The sequence below is a fragment of the Ictidomys tridecemlineatus genome, chromosome 6 (assembly GCF_052094955.1).
Source record: "Ictidomys tridecemlineatus isolate mIctTri1 chromosome 6, mIctTri1.hap1, whole genome shotgun sequence".
Taxonomy (NCBI): Eukaryota; Metazoa; Chordata; class Mammalia; order Rodentia; family Sciuridae; genus Ictidomys; species Ictidomys tridecemlineatus.
Genome location: NC_135482.1, coordinates 119,127,967 through 119,142,493, shown reverse-complemented (window position 1 = coordinate 119,142,493; position 14,527 = coordinate 119,127,967). Strand labels below are relative to the sequence as shown.

Here is a 14,527-nt window from a genome sequence, read left to right as displayed (position 1 = left end):
AAGGTCCTTGAAGAGTCATTACTTAAGAAACTCTCCAGGTTAGCATCACAATCAAAATTTGAAAGCCTGGTTGAAGAAGCACGGAAACGCCTTGACACAACGAGTAGAGCCAGATTCTGCAAGGTGGCACCACTTCTCCTCTTAATTAAGCTCCTCAGTGACCTTGGGCTAAGTAGGACCTCCCTGATCAGACAGAAGTCATTATTGCTGGGGACACTGGGTCTCTGGAGTGGATTTGGAAGACACACAGAGAATAGGGTGTGATTTCTTACAAGATTCCTTTTCCAATTTGCCTGCAGGTTCTTTCCCTTCATTAACGTCTGTTTGAAGACTTGACTCCAGCCCCTAACCTGAGAGAGCTGGGCTGTTCCGCTATTTTCACTTAAGGCTTCTTCAATGTCAGCTGGGCTCGCTGCGAGCTTCACACATTTCTTCTTTGGCTGCATATCTATGGGCAGAGTTTTTGTGAGCAGAGACAGGGATCACAGGAGTGTTTGCAGATGCTGATTTTTCTAACTGCAAGTCACCTTCTGAATGGTTAGGACAGGACTGTGTCTTCTCCTTCTGGGGTGCGAATGTACAAATTCCTTCCCTGACAGCATGGCGTGCACATTCATCTCAGGGGTGGTTCCATCCAGAGGTAGCACCTTCCACCTGTTTTTGAGGACAGGCACTGCAGTTTTCTCTTCAGGTTCTTACTTCAGCTTTAATTCATCTAGCTCAGCTCTTAGATTCATATGGTCACTGGTAAAGGTGAAGGTGAAGGCATCTTTCATTTGCAAAAAGATTTTTTCAAGTGAACACTTTAACCTACCTTCAGAGCCATATATTTGTAAAGAGAACACTGATACTTAATACTTAATATCCAGGGTCCGCTTTCAATCCCTGTATGGACAGTTCACCTTTGTTGCTTTCATTTTCTTGCTCTAAGTTCTCAAGTTTTGCTGAAGTCAAGCTGTACTAATAGGTGTTATCTTTCAGAGCACCAGAGGGGTTTAAGGCTTTGAATCCATATTTTCCTATAAACTCATAAATTTCTCCAGATTTTTAATTTCACCTAAAAGATGTTTTGTTTCATCATTCTTCTTCTCCAGCATGGCAAACATCTTCTGATCCTGCGGCTCACTTTCAGTTTGAGGTTTTTCATCTGTAGCAATCTGTAACTTCACTCTTTGCATTTGCTCTCTATTAAATAAATTTTGCTTTCTTTAGTGACTGATACTTGACTTTCATACTGATAAGGCTGGCGTTCCATTGCTGCCCTTCCATCTTCTAACTCTGCAAACAGAAAGTTGCCCTTACTATTGGGATCCAAGGCTTGCAGAAGGGCCTGGCCCAACTGCACCTAGAGATCTTGATTTGGTCCATGAGCTTTCTCTAAGGCTTTATAGTAAGAAACGGCTTCTTTCTCCTGCTGTCATTTATGAGAGAGGAGTTCCTTCTGGTGGTCTACTTTGTGCTTCAACTGCTTTTCACTAAGCCTTGCGTCATCTAACTCTGCTTTCAGTGTTTCTTTCTTGTTTTCTAGTTCACTCACTTCCTGTCCATGACTTCTGCTTAGCTGCTCTTCTTCTAATTGTCCTCGATGGATTTTTTGCTGTTGTTCAATAGCTTCACAGTCACCGCTCAAACTTTCTAACGTGACTCTTGAGCTCAACTTCTCTCTGAAGAGTTTATTTTTCTTGTTCTTAATTCTCACTCATGGTCATCATTTCATTATGACATTTATCTAATTGATTTTGCAATTCATCTTGGGTCTCTCGTAGCTGTAAACCATACTGTACAGCTTTTAGTCGCTCTTTTTCCACCTCTTTGAGCTTACTTGGAAGATCTGCAATATCTGCCTCCATGTGCTTTCCCTGTTTTTAGCTCACAGTATCTCCTTTCCCCAGCTGCAGTGGCTGGTGGCAAGAGCTGAGAGATATCCTGGAGTCCAGATCCCTGATGTTAACTCCACCCTATCGCAGAGTCCTCCTCCCATTCATTTACTTAGTCCTCCTGTAAGCCCCAGGGCTTTTTGAATGCAGTTCCCCTGATAGAGTTCATTCTCCCCCCCACCCCCCCACCCCGCCTTTTTATTTTTTTGGTACCTAGGATTGAACTCGGGGGCATTGGACCACTGAGCCGCATCCACAACCCTATTTTGTATTTCATAAGAGACAGGGTCTCACTGAATTGCTTAGTGCCTAGCTTTTGTTGAGGTTGGCTTTGAACTTGAGATCCTCCTGCCTGGGATCACAGGTGTGTGCCACTACGCCTGGCCAACACATTATTATTAACTATATTCACCATGTTGTGCAATGGACCACTAAAATTTATTCCTCCTAACTGAGAAGTTGATATAGTGCTTCTCTTTGTTACTCGGTGTGTAATATGTCTTCTCTAGTTACTATTAAGATACTTTTATTTACTGCTGGTTTTGCCCATTGGAATATGATGTGACTATATATTTTTAAAAATATTTTTTAGTTGTAGATGAACACAATATCTTTATTTATTTATTTTTTACGTGGTTCTGAGGATGGAACCCAGTACCTCACGTGTGAGGCAAGCGCTTTACCACTGAGCTACACCCCCAGCCCAATGTGTTTATATTTATCCTGTTAGATGTTCATTGTATTTGTAGACATTTGAATTTGTAGTTTTCCTCATATCTGGAAATATTTTTCCATGTTACTTCTAAAATATTTATGTACTGTCCCCCCACCTTATATTTTCCCTATAATTCCAATAATATATACATTAAATCCCCTTTGAGATCATCTCATAGGTCCTTGGTACTTATTTTATATTTTCCCCCCATGTTTTTAAAAAAATATTTATTTTTTAGTTGTGGTTAGGCACAATACATTTATTTATTTATTTGTTTATTTTTTATGTGGGCTAAGGCTCGAACCCAGGACCTTACATGTGCTAGGTGAGTGCTCTACCACTGAGCCATAATCCCAGCCCCCTCCCCATGTTTTATTTTGGATAATTTCTATGGTTATGTTTTCGAATTCACAAATCATTTTCTTTGCAGTGTGTAATCTACAATTAATTGTATCTAGTGTCATGTTTATTTTAGATATTCCAGTTTTCTTTCTAGAAATTTTGTTTCTTACATGTATCTCACCTATTTCTTCCTTACTATGTTCTTTTTTCTCCAAATCTTTGACCATATTGAATTAGCCCTTATTAGCTATTTTAATGTCCTTTTTGTGGTAATTTCACCTTTCTTTCACTTATAAACCTCTGTCTGGTGTGGAATTCTCTCCTAATTATGGGTCATCTGTTTCATATAGATTTTCTACTTCTTTCCATGTCAAGAGACTTCTAACTGAATACTAGCCATTGTAAATTGAGTGCTGGATATTGTTGATTTCTATTAGATGTCTTGGACTTTGTTTTGACCTAGTTACTTATAGATTAGTTGCAGTTAGTTCTTAAGCTATAATACAGTGAGTCTAGAGTAGCCTTCCATTTAGATCCATTTATAGCTCCCTAGCTAAGGTGTGATTCCAAATGTATTCAAGGAGGTCTCTCTACTCTGATTCATGGGAACTCTAACAATTTCCTGGCTTTGTGTGATCCCTGAAAATTGTTCCCTGGATAGTATCTTGATAATTATTCTTTCCCTGGCCTTGAGGAATATGTTGTATATATGCGGAGATTGAAATTTAGCCAAAGATGCAAGTAAACCTCTATACAAATGTCTTTGACTTCTGTTTTTACATAGCTTGTTCATCTCCAGTTCTCTACTTTGTAAATCCTCAGTATTTTGGTCTCCCTAAATGGAGATCTCTGTCTCTTTAATTTAGCAATACTGCTAGGCTTTTGTTTAGGTCTCTCTTCTATTGAACTTAGCCAAGAAACTGTTTTCAGATGGAAGGATGGTGTGCTCATAATTCTCATTTGTTTCTTTTCTCTCAGAGATAACTTTCCTACACTGCCTATTGTTTGGTGTGAGAATATTTATTGTTTTCAAATATTTTGTCCAGCTTTTGTTATAGTGGAAGGACTAGTTGGGACCTCCGTATATCTTCATAATCAGAAACAGAAATCCCAATTCATGTCTTTTAAACTTACTCACTTTGTGGGTTAAGATAACCTCATTTTAATTTACGTTTCCTGGTTACTGATGCATATTTTTTTCCTTTTAAATTAGATTAGACTTTCTAGACTTATCCTGGTACAGTTTGAGGGGACCAGTTGCTTGGATATCATCTAACTTGGGTTGTTTTCACAGTCGTGGAAAATCACTCCATACCCAAAACACAGGTATCATGCTGTGCTTCATTTTCAAAATCTCAACGTAAAGTTTAAATCTTGGAGAGATGTCCCTTTCTGTAAGCAAATCTATTCCTCAAGAATTTAAAGAGGTTCACGAGCTTTAGTTACAGAACTTAGAGGCAGTATTTCACAATGTAGCTCAAATGTTAGCCACATGAGAGGCTCTTGTGACAAAGGAATAGAAAATATACATTTCCCTCTAGCATCTTCCTCACCGTCAAGGGCTACCTGTAAATAAGTAGATGCTACGTACAATTCTTTAGGTGTAAGTTTCATCTCAATCTTTATTTACTTCACTAAAATAATTCTATTTTATTTGTGTGTTTTGCTTTCCTTATACATTTGTGACTGGTTTTTATGTCCACAGGCTATTATGTTTTGTGTAAGTCATATGCCAATATAATGTGCTTGAGAAAGGAGCCATTAAAGATTGATCTCCTACTTAAGTTTATATTGAGTATTTGGTTGTAATTTATTGGCTACAAGAGCATTTATAGACACAGTTGTATTTAAGATACACTACTTTAAATTGTTTTAGATGTTTTATAGTTCCAGGAAGATTTCAAATATTCAAAACAGCAAATATCTTCTTTGGCTTCATCAATAGATACGAATTTGGTATGTAAAACTGATGTTCAAAAATGTAGTCTTGATAAATTAAGCATTTCGTTTAGAAAATTTTGAATTAAAAACACCAGGTCCCTTAGGAAGGTATTATATGAACTTTTTTTTTAGTGATTTAAAATCATTTTGTGAACATAAAGTGATTACATTGGGTCTAATTAGGGTTCTCTTTGTGGTTAAGGTTTTACCATGTACTGCCTCTAGCTTATGGCCCCAAGGGTACCGTGTTTGGCAAGCTTATGTGTTTACTATTCAGTGGCTATTTTTACTATGAACTGTCATTTACAACTAGTGTGCCTCCCTGTATCGCCCCCCCCCTCTATTTGCCGTGTTTATTCGTCTTACTAGAAACTAGAGTAAACTTAATACAGTGGTTCCTCCTTATCCATGGGGGATACAATTTAAGACCTCCAGCGGATTCCTGAAACTGCAATATATAATGTTTTTTCTATTTATATAGACCTATGATAAGATTTAATTCACAAATCAAGCTCAATAAGGGATTAACAACAATAACAAAAGAATAGAACAATTATAATAGTTTATTACAATAAAAGTTATTTAAGAATCTTGAATTGTTTACTGATGATATTTTCCATACAGTATTTTTAAACCATGGGTGACCACATATAGCTGAAACCATGGAAAAGGAGGGCTGTTGCATGTGCTTACCTCTAAAGAAACACTAACATTCTAGGAGAAAAAGGTTTTGATTTTAGTAAAAACATTCCCAACATCAACTTGGATTTTTCTACAGGGTTTTTAATGCCTAAATCACAGATGAGTAGGGAGTTTGCCAGGGCTGTTACAGCTTGGTGAGGTACAGGCACTTAGCTTTAGGATGTAGTGAATTGGGTTCATTCTGTTTTATCTTCTCTGTCAGGGTTTCCTTAAGCTGGTTTTGAAATTGTTTCCTCCTTTAGATAAAAAATGTAGGTTTGAGGAGTGGGGAGGCCTCTGGAAGGAAGAGATGGACTGACATATGGTTGACATGTGAGAAGCAGATGAAGGGTAAGATAATTATTAATAATGAATTTGTAAGCCAGGCCTGGTCACACACACCTGTGATTTCAGCTGTTTGGTAGACTGAGGCACAAGGATTGCAAGTTTGAGGCAGCCAGGGCAATTTAACCAGACCCTGTCTCAAAATAAGAAATAAAAGGACTGGAGTATGTAGCCCAGTGGAGAGCATCCTGGGTTCAGTCCCCAGTATGACACACATACACAAACACACACAGACACACAGACACACACACACACAGACACACACACACACTTTGTAACTGCTATACTAGTGCAGATGAATTAGAAATATAATGTGAGCATATTTTAAATTTGGTAATATATTTTATTTAACTCAATATATCTCCAATGTTATTTTGTACTGCAATCAATATAAAACTTATTAAGTCATTTTACATTTTTATGCTGTCTTCAAAGTCTAGTGTGTATATTCTACATTTACAACATACTTAAATTTAGATTAGCCACATTCTACATGCTTAATAGTCACCGATGGTTAGTGGCTACCATATTAGATAGTATAGTGTTAGTCTATTACATAGTGTGATCAGTTTTTAAAATCTGATCAGCTTTATTCTTAATATTCAAAATCTACATATCAACACACAAATTGCATTATGAGTAATATGTGGATAGTTCACAATTAACCATTTTAATGAACTTTGGATGGCTATAATGAAATGACATTTTACAAGTTTTGGCTTCTGATAACTCATAACTATGTTTCCAGTACTCTAGGTATTTATAGCTGGTTGGGTAATTGACACATAATCTTTGGGATTCAGTATCTTCTGTTGATAAAAATTTAATAGTAAATGTTTTCAACATGAACTGTGCATACACAACAGGAAAACAAGACTTTGTTAAGTTAATGTTATTTGAAAGTAAGATTTTGTATCTATGCAAGAAAAATATAGGAGTCAATTTATAATCCTAAACAACAGGAGTATATTGCTATATACTAGAAGACAATGGTGTACATAGGGATGCCCCTTATAGTCTGACACACAAATTGAGGTTCATAAGTGGGCTGGATAGAAAAATACTTTGTTGGAATACAAAGAAAACTGCACACAGAGAAATTCTTAGGAAAAATAACCCTGACAAAAAAAGATTACGTAAACTCTGGGGCAACGTGGTAGCTGAGTTGTAGATATTTAGCAAGTAACTTTATGGTATTATTATTTTTACACTTGACAACTACAATCATATCAGTTATTGGTTTTAATTTAAAAACTTTGTACTTAAAAATATAACTTAAGTAAATTCTATAAGTTAGCTATTTTGATTTCCTCCCAGGGGTCAAGAGGATTAAGAAATTTATTCTTAGGTTCCCTCAAGTGGTAGGATTCTGACATTAGATCAGGCTTGAGTTTATTATAATGTCTAGTATAGTAGCTGTGATGAACTCATTGTGTATAACAATGTCAATGTCAGGTGTACAAACTTTTCCACAGAGTTTAGAACATTTATTGTAAGGTTGAGTTTTTAACTTACATGTGCAGCCATTTGGCAGATGTTAAAGAGGACTGTGAGAGAACTGAATTAGGCAAATGCATTACCTATCATTAGGATTTATGGAGGATGAGTTGTTAGACATGCCCTATAATTATAATTTATGTTTTCTTCAAGAAATTCCTTGGAGGAATTGGCTTTGGGTTCAGAGACCCAAATAATAAAGAACAGAGTGTGAAGTTGTAGAAGAAAGCCGTTCCAGCTGGGATTCCTGTAAGCAGGAGGAGTAGTAAGAGCTAATGCTCTGAAGTGGGAAGGAGCTAAACCCTTATGAGGGTCAGAAGAGAAGGCAGTATGTCTAGAATAGGGCCTTGTAGCCTAGGGTGGGTGCTGTGGTTTCAATGTGTTCCCAAAGTTCATGTGTTGGAAACTTGATCTCTAATGCGAGAGTGTTGGCGGGTAGGAACCTGAGAGGTGATTAGGTTGAGGGCTCTGTCCTCATGAATGGATTGCAGGAGCGGGTTTGTTATCCTGAGAGCAAGATCCTTGTAAAAGGAGAGGTTTGGCCCCTCACTTATTCTCTTTTTCCATGTGATGCCCTCTCCATGTTATGATATAATCAGAAGACCCTCACCGGATTCAGGTCCTTGTTCTTGAACTTCCTCGCCTCTAGAACTATGAGCCAAATAAGTTTCTGTCCATTATAAATTGCCCAGTTTTCTGGTGATTCTACATCAGCATAAAACTTACCAAGACAATGGGGAGTTAGCTCTCCACTCAAAGTGTAATGGAAAGCTGTGATGGCCAATGAAGATGCTAAGTGTCTCTAATAAAGGCCACTCATGATTGGGGAGGACTCCTCCATAGTATAAGAACAGTAATCTATTTGTTCAACTTCAGCACACATTAAATGCCTGGGATCGTAGGAAATGAGGGAGTTTTTTACTTCAAGGACCCTAGAAAAAGGAATTGTTGAAAGAAATTTAGTCAATCTACCTAGTTGCGGGATGAAGAGAACATGAAAGCCAATGGATGAAAAATGTATAAAATGTAATATATAAAATAGATTAGGGATTCCACCTCTTGGGTCCCCTTCTTCCTCCGGGAGAAGTCTTTTCTGCTGTCCTTTAATAAACTTCTAATTTCTACTCTGAAAAAAAATAAAAAATAAAATAAAATAGATTAAAATATATTTTAATAGACAGGCTTTAATTGTACATATTTATGGGATACAGTATAATATTTCAATGTGATATTTTATCTTATAAACATTGAAGTTTCACATTGTATACTATGAACATGTAAAATTAATGTTTCAATTAAAATACAAATATATTAATATGTCAGGTAAAATATACACATAGACACATAAAATGTTATGCAATAAACATATTACAATGTGATCAGATTTGTAATGATCAGACGAGGTAGTTTGCAGTTCCTATCACCTCAAGGCATTTATCATTTCTTTGCTCTGGGAACATTTTAAATTCTCTCTACTAGCTATTTTGAAATAAGCAATTGTTGTTAACCACAGTTTTCCTACCATGTAATAAAACAGTAGAAATCATCCCTCCTAGCCAACTGCATCTGGTGCACCGTTAACCACTCTCTTTTTGTGCCCACTTCCCACCCATCTTGATGGAAAAATTTTAACAGAGGAGAATACCCAGAGGGGTTGGAGTTTAAGGGTGGACAATAGGAACCATAGTAAGCGTTAATGATTTTTGTGAATTTATGTTCCTTATGTCCATAGAGTGAAGAATGAAGTATTTTTCATAGCTATCGTCATCATTATCATCACCATCATTGTTACCTATTTGAATGATGTGTCATCAGATAAGATATCACCCCAGCCCTGAATTACATACTTCAGTTACATTGCTATAGTTTGGATCTGGAATGTGCTCCAAAGGCCCATGTATTGGCACTATGGGCTGGAGGTGGAACCTTAAGAGGTGGTACCAAATGATAGGTCTGTTGGTCATTGGGGATGTGCCTTGAAGGGGATTGTGGGATGCCAGTCTTTCCCTTTCTGTCTCTTTTTAATTCCTATATGAGATGAGAAGTTTTGTTCTATTATGTGTTACTGTCATGTGTTGGGAACATTGCCAAGGGCCCAAAGCCATGGGTCATAGACTAAAACCTCCCAAACCCATAAGCCAAAACACCCTTTTTCTATTTATAAATTGATTATCTTGGGAATTTATTATAGCAACAAAAGCTGACTAACATAGTTGGAATAATCCTAAAGTTATCATATTCTAAGATTATCAACCCTAAGATTACCAGCGTGTGAGAGGCACTACCACCCACAGCAGTATATAAGTATATATTTCTGTATATAAGCTGTGGTCAAAGTGATGTTTCTAGTCATCTGAAAGGAGAGATGTTTGAATCTAAATAATGCCTTACATATTCTGGGAGTTAATGGTCTTTAAATAAACTGTCTCTACTTATGAAGATTCAGAGGCAACACATATAAAACCATGCACTTGAAAAGCATTTGTACTTTATTTACATTTTGCTTAAAGAATGTGTCTTAACCAGATAAATTCAAATCATCTCATCCCTCACATGGTCAACCTACTTTGGTAACGTAGGTGGAGGAAGGGCACTGAATCCAACGTGGGGATGTGTGGCAAGGGCGGGCTTCTTGGGGAGAGAAAACCCAAGCTGTGTCTTAAAGGATGAGTCGTAGGCAGGCAGAGAACAGGTGGGAAGGAAGGAGCTGCAGGTAGCAGGAAGCACTTCACATTCTATGCTGTGTGAGTTAATTTCAGCACTGGTCTGTTTCCCACCAGATTATAAACTCTTCAAATGCAAGGAAAGGAGTTTTGATGCCTGCCTTGTGTACATAGAATGCCTGGAATTTCTGGTGAATGGATAACTTGACTTACCTATTTCTTCTGCCTGGTCTTGATTCTGGGAGAGTTTAAACTCTAGTGATGGGGATTTGGCTTTCCTGGTTTGAGCTCTGGGTATGCTCACCACTTCTATCATTCCTGCCTGAGATCTTGGAGTAGCCATTGGAATTTTTTCCTCTTCTATTTTTTTTTCTAATGCATAGACTATGGAAATATACTTCTATTTTTAGAAAAAAACATCCAAAAGGACAAAAGATTCAGTTAGTCAACAGATATGTGTCTGTTTTAGGAAGCTTCTTGAGACCCGCCTCTCCTGAATTATTTATAACAATTATGTAAATCCTTCTTATAATAACAAACAAATTCAACTTGGATTTTGAGCTGGTTATTTAATTACTCTTTGCCTCATTTTTGTTTATCTCTAAAATGAGGATGTTCCTCATATGACTGTCATAAGGATTAGATGGGCTATTATAAACAGAATGCTTAGGGTAGTAGTAGGTTCAAAGACAGATGGTCATACTTCCCATAATTATTTAGGACCTGTAAAGTGATATGGCCAAGACAACTAATTGATCTGGAAGCACTGAATTGGTTGAGAATGTCAGGGGTTCAACATGATTCCATTTGCATTCCCTTTTTAAAGATTTTTTTTCCATATTTTAAATTTTTCTCACTTCTGTGTCTGAGAAGAAAATGTGATACACCAAATGTCAAAATCAGCTAGAAAGTCAGGAAGAGCACTGTACTGGGAAAACTGTATTTCATCCCCATGGATTTAGGAATAAAGGTGAATGGATTGTCCTCTGCGATGAATTGCTTAAAACTGACTCACATATTTTGACGTTTATGTAAATATTGTTGATGGAAGCAGAATGTGGGTTCCTGTGACCAGTGATGATAAGTAAACATGACAGGCTGCTATGCATGTGAAACTGGGGTGGCAGTTAAAGCAAGTGAATGTGCCTTCCTCTTGTACAAAACATTTGACTCTCATAGGCTCAGACTTCCCACCTCCCTGGGAAAGATGAGAAGGGATGTCAAGAGAAATATCAAGGCATTTGCATCGGGTGCATTTCCAAAATAGCAGAAATAGGCAGGCTAGGCTTTTGTTTATGAGGAGACTGGATTAATTCCTCCCTCCCCCTTTCACCATATTTATAACAGAGCTTGGATGGCTTTGCTTCAGAGGTTTTTTTTTTTTTTTTTTTAAAGCATTGTTTGGGATCTGGAGAGAGAATGGTGCTAGGGAAGTACATTAAAAAGCTTGCCTCTGCTTTTGATCTTCAGGAGGTGAAAAGGAGAGGAGCAGGAGAGAAGAAAGCAATGTGGCATGTCTTGATTATTTTTTCTCTCTGGGGAAGATTTCCCCAACAAGATACAAGATGTATGGGATAAGTGAGGATAATACTGACAACAGGTTTTGTTTTCCTAGACTTCCCACCTGGATCTTCTAGATAGTCTGGAAGCTGATTTGAAAGCCACTGGGCCTTCCAGAGGTCCACCCAGTAGGGCTCTGGGTGGATGGCTGATGAGCAGGCAGATTGCACAGGCAGATGGTCTCTGCACAGGTGAGGCAGGAGCCACTAAAGGAACACTAATGCCCTTTCATAAAGCCAAAGCAGAACAGACACAGACTGTAGTCATAAATCCTGGCAGGGTCATCTGGAAGATCACTTTGTAGAAAAGAAGAGGCAGAAGGCATTTATATCAGGGACTCCAACTCTTCCCCTGTCACCATCCCTACCCTCCATTTCCCCAGCACCATTTAAAGGAGAGAAGCAAGAGGACGATGACATGATCTGGGAGCTAAAGCATCCTTGTTCAAGAGAGAACTGAAAATCATATACATGAACTTTTTCAACAGAACTAAGTTCCAAGCAAAACTGGATATTTCCTCTGTCTACCTAAAGCAGAATGTGAAATTTTGTGTTCACTTGATTCATGCATTGAATTTAGTGCTTTCCACATTCTATGCCCTGGAGTTGCAGAGGTGGTTAATGTGGGCATGATCCCTGCCCTTTTGGAGCTTCTATCGAATGTTGGAAGACATAAGATGAACAAAAAATAATAATCCATGGAGTGATAAATGTAATGAAAGAAAGGAGGCACAATGTTAGGGAATCATTGAGGGGGATGCCGTAGATAGGTGGTGGTGAGGGGTGCTTTTGTGGAGAAGTGAGATTGAAGCTAGGGCCTGAGTGACAGGAAGGAGTTGGCAAAAGAAAGAGAAGGGAAGAGCACTCTGGGCAGAGAGAGGGAACAGAGGTGATGTCTTTGAGGAATGGAGAGAAGGCCATTAAATGTGGAACTTCCAGAATAAGGGGGAAAGGCCACTAATGACGCAGGGTATTCCGCCAGATGCCATGAGCCCGTGTGTCATTGGACAAGGAATCATAGGTCTACAAAGTGCTGGAGATATGCAAACCATAACTTCAGAAAACAAAACAAAGCACCTGTCCTGCTCATGGGATTAACTGTTAAAGACTGTATGGTCGGACCTCCATGTGCAATATGAACAGGTTTTACATCTACAGATTCAACCAATCCTGGATGGAAAATAGTGGACAAAAGAAAGTAAATAATAATACAATGATAAAAATCATAAAACAATATACTATAACTATTTACACACAATTTAGATTATATTAGGTATTATAAATAATTTAGTGATGATTTGAAGTTGATAGAGGATGTGTACAAATATGACACAATTTTATAGGCAAACGGATAAACCATTTATTTGCAAATGCTACACCATTTTATATAAATTTTATATAAAGGACTTGAGCATTTGCAGATTTTGATATCTGCAGTGTTGGGGCATGTCCTAGTCCCCTGCAGATGATTGTATTCATACATATTATGTTAACAATGGGATTTTAATGATGGTATTCCCACCTTGAGCCCAGATTCAAGATCCTAGGGACAGTGGAGAATATCCATCCTCACAGAAAGAGCTGCTATGAGAAGTCACTGGACTTGTATTTTAAGCCTTGGCCAATCCCATCTATATTGAAAAGTCCTTGGAATTGAGTAATTGAAACACAGCTTTTATATTTTGTAGCTTTGGTTTTATATATGAAAAAATATGTCCTTAGAAGCCTCTTTGTTTTTACTTAATTTACATGATGAGCTTTAATATAAGAAATAGAATGGGTTTCGAGGAACAAAAGTCCAGTCTGTACAGCTGTACTTATTGGAAACCAGACTTCAAATTACTATGGCTCAGCTTTCACCTAAAGTGCAGGAGCCAACTATATTTAAATAAAGTCTCTCTGGCATGTGTCTCTGCTCACACACAGTTCTACCTGGAATATCCTTCTCTGCACAGCCAAATCATATTCATTCTTAGAAGCCCAGTTCAAATCCTTCCTTTATGAGAGTGTCCTGTCTGATGGGCCCTTTTTGAACCCGGTAGTCATCCTGGTGCTTTGAATTTCCATATTTCTTGGTCTCTCTTGTTATTGAAACACAGGCTGATACCTTCAACTATGTACCTCTCCTTTTACAGATGCTTTGTGTCTAGGAAGCATTTAATAACTGAATGAATTCAGATTAATAATAACTGAATTATATATTTTGAATCATAAATAGTCTGTGGCCTGTTACTTTCTTTGCATCTTTTCTATCCCTGTTAAAAAAAGACACTAAGAGTTTATAAAAATAAGAAATCCTGACCCATCAGAGCCTTTTTTCCTTTGTGTCCCATTCTTTTGAATTCTTGGATAGAAGTGGATCACAGATGCTATATTTGGAAAGACGTGTTTTGTGCAACGTGAGGTCTTGAAAGGGCCTTCAGAACGTGTCTGCCAAGGCTAGAATGATCACATTTTGTGTTTGCACAGCATTTTCATTGTGTCTGTTTGATTAGGAGAAATAATCAGCCCAAGTGCTTCCCCAGCAGCTGGACTGCTTTTGATGTGTCTGTGTTCCGAGCAATTATGAAACATCTTGTAAATATGGGGTAGAGGCCAGGGTTGAACTCTTTGAGGAGGGGAGTGTGTGTGTGTGTGTGTGTGTGTGTGTGTGTGTGTGCACGTGCATGCCTCTTGTTGAAAAGTTCTATAATTATTGCACTCTCCTCCTAGAGATATACCTGGAGGCAAAGAGAAAACAACCTTTACATACTTTTCAAGCACAGTACATAAAAAAGTGGGGGAAAAACATAACCAACTTCTTAACTCATGCAATAAATTTTTGAATACCTATGCCTGCTAGGAAATGTGACCTAATTGAAATTTAAACTGTTATTTCTTTGAAGTGGGAGTTGGAACCAAATCAGA

At 37.8% G+C, this 14,527-nt stretch overlaps 2 protein-coding genes across 5 annotated transcripts in view; one reads left to right on the top strand and one right to left on the bottom strand.

Annotated features, from left to right (window-relative positions):
- Positions 1-14,527, top strand: part of Atp8a2 (ATPase phospholipid transporting 8A2) — a 639,008-nt gene that overhangs the window by 98,327 nt on the left and 526,154 nt on the right. The gene's annotated exons all lie outside the window — the stretch shown is intronic.
- LOC101975642 (protein Spindly) lies at positions 202-1,850 on the bottom strand. The gene is given in 9 exon segments (XM_078052439.1): positions 202-371; positions 374-458; positions 460-620; positions 623-752; positions 754-998; positions 1,001-1,205; positions 1,207-1,242; positions 1,244-1,414; positions 1,785-1,850. Coding segments are annotated over 9 exon segments (1,269 nt in total).